Source organism: Rhinolophus sinicus, linkage group LG17, assembly GCF_036562045.2.
Source record: "Rhinolophus sinicus isolate RSC01 linkage group LG17, ASM3656204v1, whole genome shotgun sequence".
NCBI classification, from domain to species: domain Eukaryota; kingdom Metazoa; phylum Chordata; class Mammalia; order Chiroptera; family Rhinolophidae; genus Rhinolophus; species Rhinolophus sinicus.
The window spans coordinates 3,187,367-3,210,614 of record NC_133766.1 but is presented as its reverse complement, the minus strand read 5'-3'; the positions used below and the strand labels follow the sequence as shown (position 1 = coordinate 3,210,614).

Here is a 23,248-nt window from a genome sequence, read left to right as displayed (position 1 = left end):
ATGCCATGGGCCCTGGCTTGTAAGCGGGCTGCCTGCCAGGAAGCCTTCACTCTCTGGGGCATTCCAAACCTTCTCTCTTGTTCTTTAAAAGTACACCCCGGGGGATTTGCTGGGGCTTGTGCCGTCCCTACTCCGGGCCTGGCGGAGGCTGGGATTGTGGATTTCCCTGGGTGGGCAGGTCTTTGGCCCCATTCCCCCTCTGCCTCCTGGGGAGGGTTGGACCAGAGCATATCAAGGAGGGCTGCCAACCCTGGGCTCTGATTGCACACTTAGTTCACTAATGTGCCTGCTGACAGGGCCACTGGAGAGTAAAAAGGTCAAGGAGAACTTCATTCCCCCCTTTTGTTTTTAAGTTTTGCATCCTATTTTTACTCTTAGTGGTTGCCCTTATAATGCTAACAGTCATATTTGACTTCACAATGACAAAGTTTTGAAGGCTAGTACATTCATCATTAAATTATTGAGTTACCTACCATGTGCCAGGCAAACAGCCAAAACTAAAGTCTCTGCCTCAAGACCAACTTACGATATTTTTACTCCGATCACACCTTTAAGACCTTACATTTTGCTTCATGTTTTAATTTCGTTTTGTTTTCAAAGCTCTGAAGTTAGCTATTTTTATAGCATTTGTTGTTGATGTTTCACTTTTTAAAGTTAAGTTTTATTTTTTTTGCGGTTCTTAACTTAGACGTATCCAAACATTTACCAGTTTCTTTGGTGACACTTGATTCTTGTGCCCCACCTCTCATTTCTCGCTTCAGTTTCCTTCCTGAATGAGGATCATTTAATAAGGAGTCATTATTGCACGTCCAGGTTTTGTTTGCCTCAAAAGTATGTTGTGCCCTCTCTTGAGTGGCATTCTCGAACTTTAGGGCAAGAGTTCTTTTCCTTAGCAGTTTCAGAAGATTTAAAAAAAAAATTTTGCGTCATATTTAATCCAGCACGTCTGTGAACTTGGAGTAGGAACGCTGTTCACGTCAGCCAGGTCCACTGTTGCCAGCAATGATTTCCATAATAAACGAAAAACGTTAGCTTTGCGTGGCGGAAGTGGTCATACCTTGGGAAGTACTTCCTGTCCATTCTCTTATTTGCCTCTTACGTTTTCCATTTCTTAATCTTTCTGACTGCATTTTGGGGAATTTCCTTGGACCTATTTTTATATTTATATTGGAATACTGAGTTTATATTGATAGCTTTCAATCACCAATCTAATACGACAGGGTCTTCCCCACCTTTCCCTTGTCTAGAACTCCTGTCTCCTTCCTCCCATCATAAGGAACAGTGGTTCGGCAACATAAGCATGTATATTCAGTTACAACACTCAGAATACGTTTTATAACTACATCTAACCTACTAAGTCAACTAAGGATGTATACCACGAGGGGTATGCAGTCAAAATACTGTATCTAAGAGCTATTTGACGCCATCTTTTCTCTGTATGGTTGTTATTAATCAGATACACAGGCTTTTCTTTTTCCTGTTTGCAATCAACTTTATGTTGTATCCATTATTATTTACTATTTTAGTATGTAAAATATTTACACGGTTCTAAGATCAAAACTGAAAAAATGCTTAGAGAAATTTTACTTCCATCTCTCTTTTAGATTCTGGTTTATCTTTTCTGTTTTTGTAGGGTTTTTTTTTTTTTTCATAAGTAATGCATAGTTATATTTAGTGCAAATGTATTCTTATTTTCCTTTTTCCCTTATTTCCTTTTTTTTCCCAACTAGTACCTCAATGAATAAAATAACCCGTGTACCTGTTCACATTCTGAACCTATATCTTCAGGGTCAATACCTAGAAAGAGAATTGCTGGGTCAAAGGGGGTGCATATGTCGTTTGCGGGTGGGCCCCACTCCCCTCCGTAGGCTGTTCCATTTTGTGTTCCCATTTGGAGTGTGGGAGAATGCTGGTTTCCGCCTTGCCTGCAGAGTGCTGCCAGGCTTCTGAAGTTTCACTGGCCCAGAAGGAAAGAAGTGGTATCTCAGTGTAGTTTTAATGTGCAGTTTTCTGACTTTGAATGAAACAGGGTATCTTTTCATATGTTTAAATACCACTGGTGTATCTTTCTCTATGAATTCTGCTTGTCTTTTCCCCAGCGTTGTTGAGGTATAATTGACACAAGTTTAAGGTTGAACAGCATAATGCCCTGATATGTGTACATATTGTGAAATGCTTATCACAATGTTTGGGTAACACCCATTGCCTCACATAGTTACAATTCTTTTTGTTGTTTATCCTTTATCCACTTTTCTGTCTTTTTTTTTTCATCTTCTCTCTCAATTTTTTAAAAGAAATTCTTTATAAATCCGAATGATTAGTCCTTTTTCTGGAATATAAGTTGTAAACATTTTCTCTCATTTTATCATTTGTCTAATGACTCACAGTCCGTTTTCTTGATCACCACATTATCACATGTTCAGTTAAGGGTAATAGGCTTATGCAGGACCTTATTTTGAGACACCAGTTACATTGCTTATAAGAGTTAACAAAATCCAGAACTCACAAAATAAAGACAAAGACACAGCTACAGAAGGCTTACCTATAACGTACAGTCATAGCATCAAGCTGGAGGAACTTAACATACTGCATAACTGATTCAAAATTCAGAATATTTTAGCAGCCTGGAAACATGGGCCAAAATGTACAAAATAGAATTTAGTAGACATTATGTTTTGTATTTAGGCTTAAAAACACTAATTTCATAGGTTCAAGATGGGGGATACCTGCCTTCACATAAATTCATACCTGTGTAAACTTTGGGTTTTAGTTGACCACACACTTATATACACCCAACAGGGTCATATAGTGGCTAAAAGGAAATGCATTCTCAGCGGGATTAGCCAGAGGACTTATCCTGATCATGGAGGAAATTGCCCCTTTGTCCTTGACACTTACCGGACCACATCCAGACTGTGCACTCAATTTGGGGAACCCAAAGCACAGAGGGTCACAGACATCCGAGAGCAAGTGCAAAGCAGGGAGTCTGAGTTAGTGAACCGTCCGGAAGGCGTTATCAGGAACCGGGAGATTGCATCTGGAGAAGGGAAAGCAAGGAACTTGTGAAGTAGTTCAAGGCTGTCGCGTGGAGGAGACATTAGAATGATTTGGTCCTACTCAGGCGAGATGGACCTGTGGTCTGACCTACAGCAGCCAGGCTCCCTGAGAAGGGGAACTTTTTAATTAGGACTGCTGGTGAGGGGAAGGTAGCCTACTGGCTCCCTGTGGCCAAAGGTGTTTGGACAGAAGTATGGGGGGCGGGGGTGAGGGGATAGGCACTGGTACTTCTTGTCTGGCTCATGAGAAGCAATCGATCCTTTCCTTCCGGTGTCTTCTGTTTGTGGGGAACAAGAGCAGGTGGGGGAAGTGATCTGTGGGATTTTTTGGCTGATTAAAGTAGCTGAAAATTTTGGAGAAACATTCGTCTGTAGGATTTAATACTAACATGTGTCAACGCTGAGTTTTTGCCAAGACCCCGAGCCAGTTTCCTGAGAGCAGGAGCTGCACCTTCCAGGGTGGTGTCTATGGGCCCACAACTCCCACTGGTCCTCCGCTTCCCATTCCTAATCAGGGCTGGGGCCCTTGGCCCCCTGACCATGTCTGATGGGACCAAGAATGATGTCTACGGGTCATCCTTGTCTAAGCCCTCCTCGGGGACACAGAATAGCCTCCGTGATGATCTCGTTGTTACTTGAATGTGCACACCAATCACCTGGGGATGGGATCAGACGCAGAAGTCAGAGGTGGAGCCCAAGATGCCTTCTCTCCTAAGCTCCAGGTGACGCTGCTGCCCGGGACCAGGGACCACCCTGAGTGGCAGCGGGGGATGAAGGCAGCGGTCCACAGTGCGCCTCTGCACAAACCATTTGTAACAGAAGCAGCTGCTCTGGGCTGCTTGTTTCAAATGCAGATTCCTAGGCTGCACCTCTGATCTCTGGGACCAGAACTCTAGCAGTGCAGCCCAAGAGGCAGCTCTTTGGGCTGGCTCTCCAGGTCCATTAAAAGGTTCGGTCCATTAAAGGTTTGGAACCACTGGCCTTGGGAGAATGGCTAGCGTGGTTTAGACTGGAAGAGTGCCTCGTTCAAGGGGCGCAGTGAGTGAGTCTACACAAAGTTGGCTGCAGAGAATAGGCCACACAGGTGTACAGCCTGGTGGGGAAGGCTGACTGAGAGTCTCTGGACCAGCTGGGTGGCCGGGGGCCTCCACGGCTCCTCTGTGAAGGTCTCATGATACCATCTGATGACCCTTTTCCTGTTCCCTGGTCTTGCCTTGTTTTTCCAGTCGTCCAGCATGCTCCGCTCACCCCACGCCCAGGCACACTGACCATGAGCCTCAACTCCTCCCTGGGCCACTGGAAGGAGCTGAGCAACCTCACTGAGGAGGCGGGAGGCGAAGGCGGCGTCATCGTCACCCAGTTCGTCGCTATCGTTATCATCACCTTTTTCGTCTGCCTGGGCAACCTGGTCATCGTGGTGACCTTGTACAAGAAGTCCTACCTCCTCACCCTCAGCAACAAGTTCGTCTTCAGCCTGACCCTGTCTAACTTCCTGCTGTCCGTGCTGGTGCTGCCATTCGTGGTGACGAGCTCCATTCGGCGGGAATGGATCTTTGGGGTGGTCTGGTGCAACTTCTCCGCCCTCCTTTACCTGCTGATCAGCTCGGCCAGCATGCTGACCCTCGGGGTCATTGCTATCGACCGGTAAGCTTGCCAGGACTTAGAGACCTGGGGAAGGTGTGCCGAGGGGACCTGGACAGGTCCTCTGGGACTTTGCCCCCGTCTGAGTTCCTTGGGAGGGTGTCAGGGGCTGTGCAGGGAGAGGGTGAGAAAGCCCAGTTCAGCCTTTGCTTCCATCCCTTCAGCCAGAGCAGCCTGGATGTTTCTGATCTGTCCCGCATGTCATTTCATTTTTTAAAAGAGGTTCCATTGCTTAAATAGAGTTCTAGAAACCTCTGATTCTGAGTTGATAGATGAGAAAGGGAAGCTGAGGAAGGTTTGTTGCTTTGGCTTGGAGCTGGACTGGGGGCGTCCCCAAAGAGGCAAGACTGTCGCTTCTCCAGAGTACAGGGAGCTCAGTTTGGGTTGGAGGGGAGCAAGGGAAGGAAGACGACTCGGGACGAAGATGGTGGCACCTGGGGGAGATGGCGAGTGCTTTTACAAATCTGGGTTGTCCCTTCCGGCGGTCTAGCTGACTCAAACAGTAAGAAGTGGTACTGCTGATGTCCCAACACTATAGTGGCTGGGTCCTTCAGACTCTCGCATTATGCTGTCAGAGTTGGTTATGCGAGTCTCACAGGCTTTGACAACGAATTTCCAACACCTAGATTCATCCTGTGGGTTGGCCTTTTGCCAATGGTCCCTTCATTCATCCCAGGCGAGGGTAGACTTCGTGAGGCCAGAGAGGGTCGATTCACGTTCAATGTGACTTACAGGATTGGGGAGGAAGCTGGCAGTGGAGTCAGGGAAACACAGAGGCGAGAGCCAGTGAGGTTGTCACTGGGTGACCCAAGTTCCCGGGCTCCCTTGGGACCATCAGGGTTTTGGCCAATGAGTAGTCGCTGGATGTCCATCCAGATGCAGGCGTCCACTGGCCTGAGGCCAGAATCCTGTCGGCTGTGTGAACACAGACTGAAGGAAGCAGTCGGTCATTCCACCCTGTGGGCGATGAAACTCCAGCTCCAAAAGTAATCTTCTAATAAGCGAGAGTGTTGGTTAGTTATCGTGAGGAAAACCACTAGTGCTGTTAGGAGGTTGTGCAGGGCAAGTGGACGTGTTCGCCCAAGGTGACTGCAGTTGGCTGAGGTTTTCTTCGTGTTTGTAGTGGAGCCACCTTATTAAAACCAGGGCCCTTAAAATGGCTGGTCTTGTGGCTGGCCAACGAAGCATTTGGAGCCCTTACATGCGTGACAGCCTTTCAGTTACAAGGGACATCAGGAAAGCCTCTTTGGGACCAAGGGTCGTACTTGAGCTCATGTCTAAAAGTGAGTTGTTGGAGAACAGATGGAGAGCTTCAGAAGACAGTTCAGAGCTCAGAACACAAAGGAAACCGCTTGACTGTCGGCCTGTGTTCCCGTGCAGGGGGTTGGGGGGTTGCTTTTGTTCTGCATTTTCCTTTGAACCTGCAACGAGGCTTAAATGTAAAACAATGAAGTTTCAAATCTAAGAAATCCATTTTCTTGTGGGCAGATGTGGAAATGTCCTGTGTCTTGCTAGAAGTGTGGATTTGTGCATTTCAACTGTACATAAGTTTTACCCCTTCCCCCCCTCCACCAAAAGAACCAAAGTGAACCCTGGTGGGTGTGGATCTACACAGGCAGCGCTGTGGCCTCTCTGTGGGGGAGACTGACCCCCTCGGAGCCAGCGCTGGCCCTCTGGTCTGGCATGCCAGTGGGACTCGGACTCAGCTGGGAGAAATCACTGTCACGTCCACTGGACTAGCTCATGCCCAGAGCCTTAGTCAGCGAGTGATATAAACACCATGTGTTACACTAAAGCGGAAGTCTTGCCATAAAATAATAGTAACAACAACTGGGTCTTAAGGATAGCCAGAAGGCCGTGCTGCAGAGGACAGCTTATTAATCGTAACTGTTTTTAGGAATGCCAGAACAGCCAAAGGGGCCAGGGACAGTGAACAGTCCCCAGGCCTGGCCTTCCACCCCTAGCTGCACTGTCACCTTGAGGTGTCTGAGCTCAGAGAACCTGCACGTGTTTTAAAGGGCCGAGAAAAGTAGAAAGTTGCCTCCATTCTTTTTCAAAGTGAAGGAAACCTTCCCAGAAGCTCCCCGTAACCCCACCCCAGCAACCCCCCCCCCCCATCACATTTCATGAAACAGCGTTTCCCGTGGATGAAATGCCTGGGGGTGGGGGCGCGGTGCTCGCTCCCTGGGGGGCAGTGGGCGTCCATCTGTGTGTCTTCTCCGTTCGGACTCCTCTCTCGCCTCCCCCTGTCCTGTTCCAGCTACCACGCTGTCCTGTACCCCATGGTGTACCCCATGAAGATGACGGGGAACCGAGCCGTGATGGCGCTCGTCTACGTCTGGCTTCACTCCCTCATCGGCTGCCTGCCGCCTCTGTTCGGCTGGTCGTCCGTGGAGTTTGACAAGTTCAAGTGGATGTGCGTGGCCGCGTGGCACCGCGAGCCCGGCTACACCGCCTTCTGGCAGGTGTGGTGCGCCCTGCTCCCGTTCGCGGTCATGCTCGTGTGCTACGGCTTCATCTTCCGCGTGGCCAGGGTGAAGGCGCGCAAGGTGCACTGTGGCACCGTGGTCATCGCGGAGGAGGACGCGCAGCGGGACGGGAGGAAGAACTCCAGCACGTCCACCTCGTCCTCGGGCAGCCGCAGGAACGCCCTGCAGGGCGTGGTCTACTCGGCCAACCAGTGCAAAGCCCTCGTGACCATCCTGGTGGTCCTCGGTGCCTTCACGGTCACCTGGGGCCCCTACATGGCGGTCATCACCTCGGAGGCCCTCTGGGGGAAGAACTCCGTCTCCCCGAGCCTGGAGACCTGGGCCACGTGGCTGTCCTTCACCAGCGCCGTCTGCCACCCCCTGATCTATGGACTCTGGAACAAGACGGTCCGCAAGGAGCTGCTGGGCATGTGCTTTGGGGACCGGTATTACCGGGAACCGTTTGTGCAGCGGCAGAGGACGTCCAGGCTCTTCAGCATTTCCAACAGGATCACAGGTAACGTGGGGCCTTGTCAGGAAAGGGACGCCCACCTGCAGCCAGGTGTGCCTGGGGTCCTCGCAGCTGCTCTGGCACCTCCACAGGTGAGGCCTCAGACTGCGGCCTCAGGCTCAAGGCGCGGGTGTCCTTTGGGGAAGGACTATCCCAGAGGGTCTGCTGTGATTCCCGCAGCCTTTCCGAGCTGAGCAGCTTAAAGCAGGGGACAGCAGAGTTCAGAAATCTGTTTTCTGTCACCCCAGCCATGGCCGGCTGGCCTCGAGTGTAGTTCCTTCTGTCTAGAGACAAAAGAACCCAAGCGTTGGACCAGGCTGCCTTCTCCGCTTGGCCAGCCCTTTCCTTGCAGTGTTCTTTCACGGGCTCCTTCCCCTCCTCACCGCTCATCCCGGGACATGCTGCTCGATCTTGGGCCTTTCATGGCAGGTCTGTGGTTTCCTCGTAGTGTCCCTGCTAATTCAGGATGAGTCAATGCCAAACCTCAGCCCTCCCCCCCCACTGAAATGTCACTGTAGGGTACATGTAAAGCTGCTCTGATGATTGATTTGGACCTAACAAGGTTTGGGACACCATCCCACCTCCTTTGATAAGATCCAAAGGAATTACTCTAGTCAGGGATGGACTTTCTTACGCCTCTTTATTTTGAAATAATGTTAGACTTGGAAAAACAAAGAATTCCTGTCCACCCAGCTTCCCCTAGTGCTAACATCTTGCCTAGCCACAGCACAGCCACCAAACCTACGACAGTGACGCTGGGCAGTGCTGTGAACTACAGACTTGATTCCGATGTCCCCCGTTTTCCATTTATGTCCTTGTTATTTCCGGGACCCAGTTTAGGATCCCACGTTGCATTCAGGCGTCCCCTTTCCCTTTGCCATCTTCAGGTACTGGTTCTTTCCTTGTCGCACATGACATGACACTCTTGAAGAGTACTACTGGCCAGGGGTTTTGTAGAAAGCCCCCACCTTGTGTTTAGCCCATGTGTTCTCAAGATTAGAATGGGGTCGTATGTTTTTGGCAAGAGCACGGGGGGTGATGTCCCCTTCTTAGTGACCATGTCAGGGGCACATATGTCACTGTGCCTCATTACAAGTCATGTGACCCTTGCTCTCTTGGTTAATATATTCTTCAGCTTGAGCTGCTATAACAAAATACCATAGACTGGGCGCTTCAACAACAGACATTTCTTTCCTCCCAGTTCAGGAGGCTAGACATCGGGATCAGAGTACCCGACGGTAAAGGTCCAGTGAGGGTTCTCTTTCTGGCTGTCTGCTTGCTGTGTGCTCACATGGGGGTGAAGACAGGAGAGAGAGCAAGCTCTCTGGCCTCCTCTTAGGAGAATCCCACCCTCTCAAAGGCGCCATCCCTGAATGCCATCACCTCGGGGGTGAGGATGTCAGTGCATGAATTGGAGGGTGGGACGCTGACATTCAGTCCACACAGTTAAGGTGGAGTCGGCCGGGTTTCTCCACTGTCCAGTCACTATTTTCCCTGTTACAATTGAATCATATGACCGAGGAGATCCTTTGACGCTCTGCGAACACCCTGTTTCTCCTCCACTGGCTGTTTTTAGCATGCGTTGGTGGGTCTTGTCTCCAGCAGTTATTACTGCGTCGCCCAAATGGGGAAGTAACTGGATTTTTAGGGTCGTGTGTGAGGGAGGCCATCATCTGGCTGAGCTATTGGAAGAGAGATTTTGACGGCCCTTGTCAGATATTTATGGAAAGAGCAAGTTCAGACTGCAGTTCTAATCTCTTGCCGGATGGCTTTGGGCAACTCAGGTTAACCTTTCCTCGTCCTGAAGTAGAGAGGTCTTCTACCTTCTCTCTCCAGAGGGTGGAGGGAAGGAACAACTCCGAATTATCAGGAGCACTCAGTGGCAGTGATGGTAGGAGAGCCTCTCCCTGAGGCAGTTACACAAACCAACATCACTGATGGAGTTCATGGCGGATGGAGGCAGGAATTCTGGGACTTTCTATTTTGACCACAGGAGAAAAAAATCTCCCTGTATGCCAGTATTTTAACCACCAAAATGCCCACCCCCTGACCCTTGCAAGACCATGTCTTCAAGTTTGACTTGTGAACTAGGAGGACATTCGGGGTTTGGTGTCATTTCTGAGTAACGTAGTTGTTCAGATTATGTAAAAGTACTTCTAAGCAAAAAATTATTAGATGTTTTCTATTCCAGTAAAGAATGAGGAAGGGAAAAAATGAGGAAAGAGAATGGAGGAGGAGAGGGGTAGACCGAACAAAAAGAAACATCTGCTTTCCGGGCCAAGATTTTCTATGCAAGTCACTTGTGATTATTCTGGAAGAGTTCACGAGGCTGTGAGAAACGGCAGAAAACACCAGCTGTGGTTGGGCTGGCAAGTTCAAGGCGGCTAGCGGTCTCCTGCTCATTGAGGGGAAAGCAGTCCTGTGGGATGATTCGGGGTTGAGAGCGTGTGGGATGATGGATGCTCAGTCGTTGGCTTTGCCCAGGAATGGGGAGCTGGAGGGACCCTGTTGTCTCTTCCCCAAAAGTTTTCAGGAGGCCAGAGCATCAGCAAGAGTCTTGGAAAGAGAGCAGAATGCAGTGCCCATCCCAGCCCTGCACCCTGCCCCATCCATGCCAGGAATGCGACAGCCTTTCTGACAGCCCGGGAACCACCGCCTCCATCTCACCTCACTGGTCTCTCTGGATGATCCCCTGCTGAGCAGACGCTGGTCCAGCGCCCTCTGTGGGCACGACTTGGATCTGCAGCAGACTCCTCAATCCCAGGGGGTTTTCCCTGCCCCCAGCCTCTTCATTTGCATGGGCACCTGCAAAATTGTAACCTAAGGAATCAGGATGTGGAATTATAAACTTTCCTAATAGGGCTTATGAGCAAAGGCAGAGTGGAATTCCAGAAATAGCTGGAGCTTCCCAGCTGATGCTTGGATGCCGGGAGTTTTATAAACACATTGTCAAGTTTATTTCATACATAGATTTCAGCCACAATCACTGGATTGTGGTTTTCTCATTCCGTTAGCTCCAACTTGGAGAAGTGCCAAAGCTTAGGTTTTTCCTGGGTGCCAGCTGTCACTGAGCCACCAGGGTACCTTCTGCTCATGAGGTTTTGTTAGCAGATTCCCACGGGCTCCCCTAGGAATTTGGAGTTTGCTGGGCAGTGCCACCTCGTGGTGGCCGGTCACTGACTTCTGGTGCTGAAAGGGGAGCTAAATGCTCACAGTTACTCTTGGAAGGCCATCCCACTAATCCAGAGCTGACAGGTGGCCACAGGTGGTCAGAGCAAAGAAGGGGTCATGAGGAGCTCTTCCACCAGCAGACCCAGCCCTGCAGAGCCCAGGAACCGCCCCACCCCAGGCTTAAAGAGTGACCTTTCCAAATACTACTGTCACCTGATCCTCAAACTCCTGGAACTGGTGACAGCCTTTCCAGGTATCTTTGGGGACAAGGACACTGACTCACAATTACTCAAAGGACATGCCTCGCTCCAGGGTCACCTTTGAGAGGTCTGGGCTGGCGGGAGGTAAGGGCGACCCTGGATCCTTTGGATTTTCCCACCTTGCTTTTCCAAGGTCCCTTCCTGGTGCCACCAAGAGGTCTTCCAGTTACCCTGAAGTGCCTGTTTCGCGTCCAAATAGCACTCACTTTTGTTCTTTGAGCTTCTAATGGGCGCTAGTGACTCTCGTAGCCGCCCCAGGCTTCTGACCGGATCTCGGGGGCCTGTTGCTTGGTGCTCTTTCTCCCCCTTTTTTTTAATTGCGTGAAAGGAAGCTGCACTGAGCCCGGCCCAGGAGACATGATGTTGTTTCATGTGAAGGATCCCAGGGTAGCCACCCACTGTCCAGTGGCAAATGCTGGATAAACACAAAATAGAGAGGCCACCTGGCTGCACTGTTTCCAGACCTTTCCGCTGGCCACAGTGGTCTGGCTCGAATGAGTCCACCCGCTGGTGGAGGCCAGGACTTGCTCCTGGCTTTCACCGCAGCCTCAGAGACCGTGTCCAAACCCCACTGTGGCCTCAGCCTTCCCAGTTGGCAGTGGGTGGGCCCCCACAGGCGCCCCTCCCCAGCCAGGCTTCCTGCTGAGACACGGTCATATTCTGGGGCCACGAGCCCGGAGAGTGTGATCACGTGGGCATCTTCTCTGGTCCCGTCCACACCTACCCCAGGGAAGGAGAAGGCCCCTTGCAAGGGTGCGATTCCCAAATTTCACGAAAGGGAATTCCCAAATGTCCTCCTTGGCTCCGGAGAAGAAAGGAGAACATATGTTCTGTCACCTGTACCCGCAGAAGAATCGGGATGAAAGTAAGGACTGGCGTTCTGTCTGGCCGGGGCGTGTTCTGTGGGACAGCACAGGCCGTCCCTTACGGGAGGTCCTCACATCTACCAGGTGGTCCGTCTGCCTCGTGAGAGCGGAGTTTGACTTTCTATTTCAGATTTTTAATTTCTGAGCGCTCCTTTTGGTGACCTCCGGTCTCCTTAGCCTCTTTTGTTCATGGATTCATTCTTTTCTCAACTTTACGAGGATACCAGTTAGAATTCTTTAGTCGTTGTTTTCTTAAACACCCTGCAGTTGTCTCCTCAGAGAACCATCTTTTTTCTTCCTTTTCTTTCTTTTTTATTCCCCCCCTCCATCTATGTTATTCAAACTAGTGTGTTCCTTAAAAGTCTGGAGGTCGTGGCGATCCCTTCATCGTTAATAGCGAGGCCCTGGGCAGCATTGGGGAGCACTGGCTGGTGGGTGCCTGTCCCTCGGCGTCTGCAGGGCTGTGTCTGGTGTCTCGAAGGCCAGGCCCCTGGTTCACTTCCTTCCACTCTCCTGCCAACACGGGGCCGGGTGCCTGGAGCCCGGGCTGGGGACCCACCGCTTCCTGTCAAGCCCAGCTGCCTGCTGACTCCCTGGCTCCCACTTCCCAAGCTTCTCGGGGCCGTGGGTGAGAACCAGCCTTCTCCCAGGACCCTACTGCCAACCTCAGCTCTCTTCTGGGTCATTTCCATTGCCTCATCCATCTACCTTCCAGCTGACAGTCTCTCCCCGTGTGGGGTTTAAGCCTCTTAAAAAAAAAATTCCTTTTTGGTATTCAAGTAGGACTTCACGTTCCACGTTTAACTGGAAGTTCTCCCAAGACGGCCCAGCTCATGTTTTCTTTCCACCTGCCTTGCTGGTTTGACATTGTCATGGGAGTTTCCCCCTCTGGGGGACCCAGTGAACCCTGTCACAATGCAGACTCCCCTGGGACAGGAACAAGGGGCAAAGTGGGAAAGGGCAGCAGCTAAGGGCTCCCCGCCTTTCAATGGGTTGAGAGAACATTTGGCAAGAACAGAGGGGACAGAAGAGTGGGAGGTGAGGCAGTGGGAACAACTGAAATGGGAGGTGGCCATGGTGTGAGGACACAACATTGATGGGACAGTCAGTGCTTGCTTTGCCTTTCAGACCTGGGCCTGTCCCCACACCTCACGGCACTCATGGCAGGAGGACAGCCCCTGGGGAACAGCAGCAGCACCGGGGACACCGGCTTCAGCTGCTCTCAGGACTCAGGTAAGCCTCCTGCCTGCCACCTGTCCCAGTCCCCAGACACAGGTGTAGGAGCTGGGAGGGGGCCGTCTCCCGTGGTGCAGTGAAGGCGTTCGGGGGCCAGAGTCAGAGGCACAGTTCTCAGTTGTGGATTTTAGCTTTTCAGCATTTCTGTGCCTCAGTTTCCTCCTCTAGAAAATGGGGGTCTCCGTTCTGTTCTCTCTACCACACAGGGTTCTGTTTATGCAGTTCATTTGAATCCAGAGATTCAAATTAAGCAAAAATTGCAAAAGAAAGTGCTAAGTGATTGTGATGTAATTATAATAACCAGCAGGCTGTGCCAGTTCTGGAGTCAGGAGGCCTGGTGTTCAGCCTGGCATTTCATGAGCTGCCTTCTCAAAGGCAAGTGGCTCAACCTCTCCCTAAACCTTCGAGTTTCCCCCTGTGGGAACTGGGGGTAGCGATTGCTGTAGCAAGGTTAGCTCCAACGAGATCACATACCCTTGTCACCGTCATTATGTATCCTGCGTCCGTCACCTGCAAGAGACCAGGTCCAAGTCCTCGCACAGGATGTGCGGTCAGGGTTCCAAGAGGTCAGGGCCTCTCCTGGATGCCCATGGGGAGCTCAGTGCCACGTCTGTGCCCACCAAACATGTTGTGGTCTCACAAAGCCCTGGTTGGGAGGCAAGAGGGCAGAGGCCGGCAGGGTCCCTCCATCAGTCGTCCGAGGCTCCTGTTGCTGGAGAAGCACCATATGTTACCCAGCCCGGGGCCGCGTGAAGGGATCCAGGGGCACGAGCCGCAGGCTGGGCAGCAGGCATTTCGCACGTGTTCCTCCATCGCCGCTGCTGGGAGCTTTAGAAAAGCCATCGTTTCCTTGGCTGTGTGTCCCCCCCTGAGCCCGTGTCATGGAACTCGGAGGACAGGCCTTCTGTCATGGAACTTTCCCTGGAGGCAGAATATTCCCAGAGAATGTTCCCTCACCTGGCAACTCAATGGGTTGAACTATGGTCACACCATTCCCTGTAGCCCCGAGTCCCTCATGTGATTTGAAGGAAGTTCTCTGTAACTCCTCAGACAACCAGCAGGGATCCAGAGATACTGTGACGTTCAGTCATTCAACAAGTCTCTATGTGCCAAGCCCCAGCTTTGGCCAGATACAGTACTAGGTTCTAGAGCTGCAGTGGTGAACTGCCCCCCTGGAGCTCTTAGTGTGGGGTCAGACGCCCCATGCACGGTAAATGTGTGAGTTGTGTGGTATGTGAACTATACCTCAATAATTCTGCTGCTAAAAAAAAAAGACTATGGAGGCTTCTGGTCAAGATGGCAGATTAGATAAACTCTGCTCACCTCCCCCTGCAACCACATCAAAATTACAACTAAACTACAGAACAACCATCATTTGAGAACCACCTGAACTCGAGCTGAACAGAAGTCTTATAACTAAGGATATAAAGAAGCCATGTTGGTATATCCTGGTTATGAGGATGGTCAGTGAACTTAGGGGAAGAATAGATGAACTCAGCGAGAACTTACACAAGGAGATAGAAACCATAAAAAAGAGCCAGAAAAGAATACAGTAACTGAAATGAATACATTAGATGGAATCAACAGCAGATTACATGAAGCAGAGGATCAAATCAGTGATTTTAAAGACAAGGTATCGAAAAACACCCGGCAACCTTGAAAATGAGAACAGCAAAAAGAAAAAAGAATTTTATAAAAGGAGGATAGTTTAAGGGGCCTCTGGGACAATACTAAGTGTGCAACATTCACATCATAGGGGTACCAGAGGAGAAGAGAGAGAGCAAGGGAGTGAAAACCTATTTGAAGAAGTTACGACTGAAAACTTACCTGACGAAGAAGACAGACATAAAAGTCCACGAAGCACAAAGAGTTTCAAACAAGATGAACCCAAAGAGGCCCAACCAAGACACATCATAATTAAAATGCCAAAGGTTAAAGACAACAAGAGATTCTTAATAGCAGCAAGAGAAAAGTGCTTGTAGTTAGTTACGGACAAGGGAGCTCCCATAAGACTGTCAGTTGATTTCTCAACAAAAACTTTGCAGGCCAGTAGGGACTGTCATAAAATATTCAAAGTGATGGAAAGATCTGCAACCAAGACTACTCTACCCAGCAAGAATCAAAGAAAAGATAAAGAGCTTCCCAGACGAGAAAAAGCCAAGGGAGTTCATCACTGCCAAACCAGTATTACAAGAAACATTAAAGGGACCTTGTGAAGAAGTAGGTGGGGGGGAGGGGAAGAGGGAGGAAGAGGAGGAAAAAAGGTTAAAAATATGAATAATAAAATGGTCATAACTACATTACCTGTCAATAATTACTTTAAATGTAAATGGATTAAATGCTCCAATCAAAAGACATAAGATGGTTATACCATATACAGGAATAAATTCAAAGGCGGCCAGACGGCTTAGTTGATTAGCGCACGAGCTCTTAACAACAAGGTTGCCGGTTCTGTTCCCACATGGGATGGTGGGCTGCGCCCCCTGCAACTAAGATTGAAAACGGCGACTGGTCTTGGAGCTGAGCTGCGCCCTCCACAACTAGATTGAAGGACGACTTGGAGCTGATGGGCCGTGGAGAAACACACTGTTCCCCAATATTCCCCAATAAAATAAAAAATAAATAACCTCAAAATGGATTAGAGAGTGAAATGTAAGACCTGAAACCATAAAACTCCTAGAAGAAAACTTAGACAGTGAACTCTTTGACATTGCTCTTTGTTATATTTTTTCTGATATATCTCCTCAGGCAAGGGAAGTAAAAAATAAACGAATGGAACTACATCAAACTAAAAAGTTTTTGCACAGCAAAGGAAACCATCAACAAAATGAAAAGACAACCTACTGAGTGGGAGACTATGTTTGCAAATGATACATCCGCTAAGGGGTTAATATCCAAAATATATAAAGAACTCATGCAACTTAATACCAAAACACCAAACAATCAGATTAAAAAATGACAAAGGACCTGAATAGACATTTCTCCAAAGAGGACATACAGATGGCCAACAGACATGTGAAAAGATGCTCAAAGTCACTAATCATCAGAGAAATGCAAATTAAAACCACATGAGATATCACCTCACCCCTGTCAGAATGGCCATCAATAAATCAGCAAACAACAAGTTTTGGTGAGGATGTGGAGAGAAGGGAACCCTTGTGCACTGTTGGTGGGGTTGCAAATTGGTGCAGCCACTATGGAAAACAGTATGGAGGTTCCTCAAAAATTAAAAACAGAGCCGCCAGATGATCCAGCAATTCCACTTTGGGGTATTTATCTGGAGAAAAAAACCATAATATTAATTTGAAAAGCTATATGCACCCTGTTTTCTACATTGCAGCATTATTCACAATAGCCAAGATAAGGAAGCAGTGTGAACTTGTGGTACATGTATACAATGGATTACTACTTGGCCATAAAAGGAATGAAATCTTACTATTTGTGACAACATGAATTGGACCTAGAGGGTATTATGATAAGTGAAATAAGTCAGACAGGGAAAGAAATACCATTTGATTTCATTTATATGTGGAATCTAAGAAAATAAGTGAACAAACAAAACAGAAACAAACTTATAGATACAGATACAGAGAACAAGCTGATGATTGCCAGATGGGGTGGAGAGCTGGGCAAAAAAAGTGAAGGGATTAAAGAAGTACAAATTGGTAGTTACAAAATAGTCATGAGGATGTAAAGTACAGCATAGGGAATATAGTCAATTATATTGTAATAACTACGTATGGTGCCAGGTGGGCACTAGACTTATCGGGGGGATCACTTCGTAAGTTATATAAATGTCTAACCACTGTGCTGTACATCTGAAACTAATATAATATTGGATGTCAACTGTCATTGAAAAATAAAAAAATTTTTTTTAAAGTTTGCTTAGCGCAACGTATTTTACCTGCAGCGATAGAAATTCAGAGTGTCAGAAGAATCACTCAGAACACAAGGCTCCTTCTAATGGGCCCTTTCCTCCACTCAGCCCTTCTCCCCTCCTTGCCATGTCACGTCTGGCGACTTCACACTTGGAGGTGCTTGTCGTGGCACAGAACCCAAGCCTCGGCGTAGCCCTGCTATAATTTTTATGTATCTGAAGCAGCCCAGTGGCTGGCTGCAGACTCCTGGAATGGGGTGACAAGCAGTGTTTCTTGGGCAAATGCTGCAGGGCACACAGCTAGCTGCACTTGACTGTGGGTCTGAATCAACGGCTGGCACTGCTGGTTATCGGTACGCACTCTGCCCTTGCTTTCAGGGACGGACGTGATGCTGCTCGAAGACTACACGTCTGATGACCACAGTGGTGGGCACTGTGCTTGCCCACCCAAGAGGAGGAGCTCCGTGACGTTTGAGGACGAAGTGGAACAAATCAAAGGTGGGTGCCTGTGGCTGTAGCTCCCGGACCGCTATCAGCAGGGAAGGACAGGACCTTAGGAACATTCCTGGCTCAGCCCTGCCCCACCTTTGCCCACCCCTGTGGTACTCCAATCCTGCCAGTCTCACTGGAGCCCGTAGGCTTTCTGGCTGTTGGTACGGGCAGCCTGTAAGTTGGGCAGCAGCGGCCGTGGAACTCGGTGCGACACACGCACACAGACCACTCCGTCCTCCTGCAAGTGCATGGCAGGGCAGGGAGAGGCCACGTGTCCCTCCACTCTGACCCTCCTGGACAGTGGAGTGGAAGTGGCCTCCTCCAGAAAACATGAGGAGTGGGGGGCCCATTGTTCCCCCCACAACGTCAGGGGAAGAGTAGGCAGTGAGTTTAGTAATAATAATAAGGCACTGCAATGGAAGCCCCACCGCCCTCCCTCTCTTCTGCTCATTTCAGTTCTCAGGTCCTAATCCTGGGTGGGGCACTTGAACCTTTAATGTCACTTCCAACCCTGAGGTTGTCCATGAATCTCCAAGTCAGGACGGAGAGGAGACTGTGGGAGTTTAGAGCCACAGACATTACGTGCTCCAGGGAGCTGAAAGACCAGAGAACTCTTGCAAAGATGTCAACATTTGAACATCAGCAATAGAAAATATTTATCACGCCTACTCTATGGGCCAGACCTAGGCTAAGCATCTTAGAAAGAATGATTTCGTTGTCGCAGTAACCCTGTACCATGACCTTCTCGTTACTGAGGCGAAAAGAAGTCACTTCTAAGACTCCCAGGCAGTGAGTAGGGGACCGAGGACCTTTGCTGAAGGACTCTGACCTCAAAGCCCTCACCCCCACGTCTGTGAGCCTCCCCTCCCAGGGCCATGAGGCAGCAGCAGGCATGTCCTGGGAGGGTCCTTGCTCCTGGCCCCCCCTGACCTTTTCACCCTCCTCCCTCAGAAGCTGCCAGGAACCCTGTTCTCCACGTGAAAGCCGAAGTGCACAAGTCCCTGGACAGTTACGCCGCCAGCTTGGCCAAAGCCATAGAGGCTGAGGCCAAAATCAACTTATTCGGGGAAGAAGCTTTGCCTGGGGTCTTGATGGCAGCGCGGACTGTCCCTGGGGCCAGCTTTGGGGGCCGCCGAGGCAGCAGAACTGTCGCGAGTCAGAGGCTTCAACTGCAGAGCATTGAAGAAGGGAACATCCTAGCTTCGGAACAGAAATGAGGGCCTCAGGGTGGCCCATCCCGGACAGCGATGCCTGCGGCCATTGTGTCAGGACCCGTGTCTGGGTGCGGCCACTGGATAAAACACTGAGAACTGTGTCCAGGGTCAGTGACGTCCGTGTCTGTGTGAGACCATATGTGGGCTTCTTGGAGGTCCCAGGGATGGGAGCAGAGGCACCGGAAGCACAAAGCAAAGCAGGTGGAGGTGTGGCCATGACTCTCTGGGAGGTGGGCACACAAGGGGACGAGAGACCAGGCTGGGAAGGAGCCATCAGATGGGTCATTTCTTCGTCTGCACAACCTGTCTCCTGGGTGTCCAGCCTCACACGTCCCAGAGGCAGGAAGTGAGCCCTTCCCAGCACACTCGGGAGGCAGGCACGTCTTCCCGGCAAAGCAAGGTCACCCTAGGCCTTCTGCGTGGTCAGTGCAGGCCGTGTGGTGTCCCTAGAGGAGAACCCACGAGCAGAGCCCCCACAAGTTCGCACGTCTCGGTACTGGGTCTGACCTTGCCTTGGGTGCAGCCCCTCTGGTGCTCGCAGGGGCAGCTCACAGGCCACCTGCTGCTGTCGCTGAGGTGGAGCCGGCTCGCTCACCTCCCTACTGACTAACTGGTATTTCAAAAGAGGGGAGAAACCACTATCAAAGACAGGAGAAAGGAGCAGATACCAGATGTTTTGTTTCCAGAATTTAAAATGCAGTGCATTTGGTTAGGACACCGTGAACTTACCGAGCCAGGACCGGCTGTGGCGCCAAACAGTCGGCAGGTAGAGAGAGCGGTGTCATTGGAAGGAGACCCTTTCACGCAGCAAAACCTCGTCGGATGGATTCAGTCTGGTGTTTGGTTGACACAGAAGCTGTTCCACAGGGAACACTGCTGTCATCCCGCCCCTGGGCAGCACCAGGTAGAAGAGAAACAACGTGGGGCCTGGCACCACCCACGTGCACTCTTGGCCCCGCTCCCTCTTACACCTATCACCTGGGATTATCACCTTTAGGCCGCCTGGAAAATGGGATAAGGGAGTGGGGTGTCGTATTGACTGGTCTCTAAGATCGTTTCCAACTCTGATGTTCTCTGAACTTGTAAATTAGAGATAGGAAACAAAGGGCCCCTCCCGCGGCCCACATTTGCCCAGCTTTGGAGTGTGGCTTCTAAGGGGCGTGCAGAGGACTGTGGGCCCCGGTGTGGGCACTCACCTGACTAGCATTTAGAGCACCGTCCTGATGCAATCCGCCCCCTCGACACATGCATTCGTGGAGGGAGAGGCGCCTCCTCCGAGGTGGAGTGGGTCCCTGGGGTTAGACGGCGCGCTCTTCCCTTGAGTTGCAACAGCAGTAGGGCTAGGGGGGTGGCAGCCGCTGAATCGCCTGTCCACCCTGCATCCTGGGTGACTGAGCTGAGCACAGGGCTTTCCCCACCTTCAGAATCCCAGGTGGTCAGCAGAGGGTCAAGTCAAGGAGATCCAGCTGTGTGTGTGAGGCAGCCACGCTGCAGGTTGAATTAGCTCTGTGGCATGTGCCTTGGGGTCTAGCGAGCGCCTGGGTAAGCAGCTGTGTGGTAGAAGCCAATGGTTGTCTGGTCCCCAGGTTGGTGTGCAGGTTACAAAGACCTTTCCGGAGACCTCCATGGTGGTGAAAGTCACGGACAACCATGCGGGGCCAGGCGCTGGTGAGATTTTGGATGGGAGTGAGGAGCAGAGGCAGGTTCACCTGTGGGTCTGCTGGTGAGACGTGTGGGTCACTCGGCTCTCACTCCCGGTGGCATTCCTCAGTCGGAGGGCATTTATGTCTTCTATGTGTATATATTCCTAGCATTTGTCTAGTTTCTAAAGCAGGGGTGTCCAAACTGCGGCCCGCGGGCCAACTGCAGTCTGCAATCCATTGTTCATTGGCCCGCAGCAAATTCCAAAAATATATTTAGTTAAATAAACCAGGTGAGGCAATACGTACTTCACCTCGAATGAGTGGCCCGGCTGTTTGTGTATTTTACCGCATACGGCCCTTGGTGAAAAACGTTGAAAAAAGTTTGGACACCCCTGTTCTAAAGGGACCAGATTCCTGGTCCATCTGTATGCACAGGTGAGGAACAGGCAGAGGCCTGTACGTCTGGGTTGGCATAACCTGGAATGGCTGGCCTGTGAGGCCTCCTGAGTGCAGCCAACAGGCCTGCAGCCCCAGGGTTAAAGAGTGCTTCCCCGGCCTGCACTGGGCTGGGCCCTAGGGAGACGCCTGAGACTCCAAGTCCCCACGCGCTGGTCCCAGACCAGCCGGGTTTTACTAGGATTGCATCTAAGCTTATCTAGAAATACTGCACTTCACAAATTCGCTGTTTTCCTTCTTTCTACTGAGGTCCATTCATTTATTTGTCTACCAGACTCTGCATGTCCCCTGTGCAAAGCACCAAGCTGGGCCCTGCGAGCAGGAACACGAAAACATTTTCACTCTAATTTAGGGAGATACGTGGGGGTACTGGTGGTAATAGCGAGCGGAGTAGTGATTAGAATGTGGCTCCAGAGCGGGCCGTTTCCAACTAGGATAATTTCAGCAGCTCGGTGAAGGAGGTGACAGTTTGAGCCAAGCCTTGGAGGATGTTTCCCAGCTAGAACCGTATTTTGCATATTCGGGAATTCAAGTTTGCCCTGATTCAGCCTGAAGGAGAGGGAGGAGGCGGGTGGGGAGAGGGAGAGGAGGTAATCCTGTACATTCGGAGGCATTTTTGAGGAGGACATTTGCCCTTAGTGCAGGTCAAAACCCCAACTGCCCCCACGAAATGCAGGCCCCTAGCTTTACACTGCTGTACAGTGGCAGGCAAGGCCACTGAGGGGACCCCGGGGACACTGGCAGGTGGGACGCTTTTTCACTTAAAAACCTCAGTCCTGTCTCGGGTTCTGACAGGATCAGGTTTAGGGCCCTTGTCCACCTCTGCTTTCATCAAGATTGCCACTTGACTGGGCGCCTGTGCTATGCCCCAGGTCCCGGGTTTGGGGGCCGCTCCCTGGCCAGGGAAGACGAGCTCAGTGCCCTGGTCACTAGGGGACAGCAGTGTGGTGGTGATGCCGCTGGCACGGCTACGGATGAACCTACGGATGAACCTACGGCCTGCTTGCCTGGGGGCAGGACCACCCAGCTAGCTTGCTTCCACATGCGACCCCCGTCAGGTGGCAGGTTCTGCCCCTGCTCACTGGTCTTCAGCGAATCAGTGCGGGTGGGGGCTGAAGCTGTAAGGCCACCTGGTGCTGTGCTGATTGTCCCGCGGGAGCTGCTGTGCAGTGGTTTCTGCACACGATTGAGCGGCCATCTAATAAGTATTTGCAATCCACCAAAGTAGTGGGGCCATAGGTGTAGCAGCCTGCTCGGATTTAGCGGGGGAATAGTCTTCTATCCCGACAGGATGTGCCCCGAGATACTGGAGGTGTCTGGACGACCCTGACCCTGGATATCCTGCCCCCACGTGTTCAGCCCTGAGCCCTGCCTGTGAAAGGAAACGAGGGTTACATGGCTATGGCTACGGAGCTAGCATGTATTGAGCGCCTGCTGTGTGCCTGGCCGTGAAGTGTGTGAGGCTTTAGTGAGGCGCTTCCAAATGCTCTCATTCCACGTCCCTGCGAGTGTGACAGATACGGATAGCGCGGGCTTTGGCTTGCACAGTGCTGGGTTCAGGCCCACGCCACTGCTTCTTAGCTAAGTGTTTGGGCCAGTTCAAATGTCTACATCGCTGTTCTCGTCTCTAAAATGAGGTTTGGATTCCGGGCCACTGCCACTCCGTCTGTAACTGTGGGTGGACGTGTTATTCTTGTCTCACAGGGTCGTGGCCGGCAGTGAAAATCTTGAAAAGATAACTTATCCTAGACAAGAGGTGTTGAAAGCTGCTGCCTTAGGAACTGCCGTTTGCTGAGCAGCAAAAAGGTCCCAAAAAAGACGTTGGGGGAAAAGGGACGTGGTGAGGAAGGGAAAGGAGGAAAAGCTAAGTAGCGCTGGGCGCTGGAGGTCTGGAGGAAGAAGGGCTCTCAGAGGTGGCGGCCCCTGGTGTAGACCCTGTCACAGCACAGGCTCAGCCTTCACCTTGCTTCCAACCCACACAGACGCGCGCGCTCTGAGACGTGGCCTGGTCCACGGACAGCTTTTGTCCTGCAGCCAGTGGCTGCGTGGCCATGGCTCTTGGGTTCACAGAATCTCTGACCCTCAAGGCCTGAGGACGGGCAGCATGGCAGCGACAGGGCGCCACGCTGCTCCGTGCAGTGCACGCAGAACCCCAGGTGAATCCTGTGGGAGAGGAAGGAAATGACCATGTTCACCTGAAGCAAAGGAAGATGGCTGTGCACAGCCCTATACTGACCACCAGGGGCAGGGCCGGAGCGTCCTGGCTTGGGGATGGGAGACTCCAAGGAGGGCGTAGGATGTGACGGGAATTGTCCCAGGTCTCAGAGTGTGTAGCTAGTGCCACGGCCAAAGTCCGG

General features: G+C 50.9%; 1 protein-coding gene across 3 annotated transcripts in view; it reads left to right on the top strand.

Annotated features, from left to right (window-relative positions):
• The window catches only part of GPR161 (G protein-coupled receptor 161), a 29,381-nt gene extending 10,488 nt beyond the window's left edge, over nucleotides 1-18,893 (top strand). For all 3 annotated transcript variants that reach the window (XM_019747440.2, XM_019747439.2, XM_074322045.1), the window contains exons 2-6: nucleotides 4,283-4,700; nucleotides 6,958-7,682; nucleotides 13,102-13,206; nucleotides 17,465-17,584; nucleotides 18,530-18,893. In XM_019747440.2, the coding sequence (XP_019602999.1) occupies nucleotides 4,327-4,700; nucleotides 6,958-7,682; nucleotides 13,102-13,206; nucleotides 17,465-17,584; nucleotides 18,530-18,795 (1,590 nt within the window). In that variant the 5' untranslated portion in view covers nucleotides 4,283-4,326 and the 3' untranslated portion in view covers nucleotides 18,796-18,893. The remainder of the gene's footprint in view (nucleotides 1-4,282; nucleotides 4,701-6,957; nucleotides 7,683-13,101; nucleotides 13,207-17,464; nucleotides 17,585-18,529) is intronic.
• The last annotated feature ends 4,355 nt before the right edge of the window (nucleotides 18,894-23,248 follow it).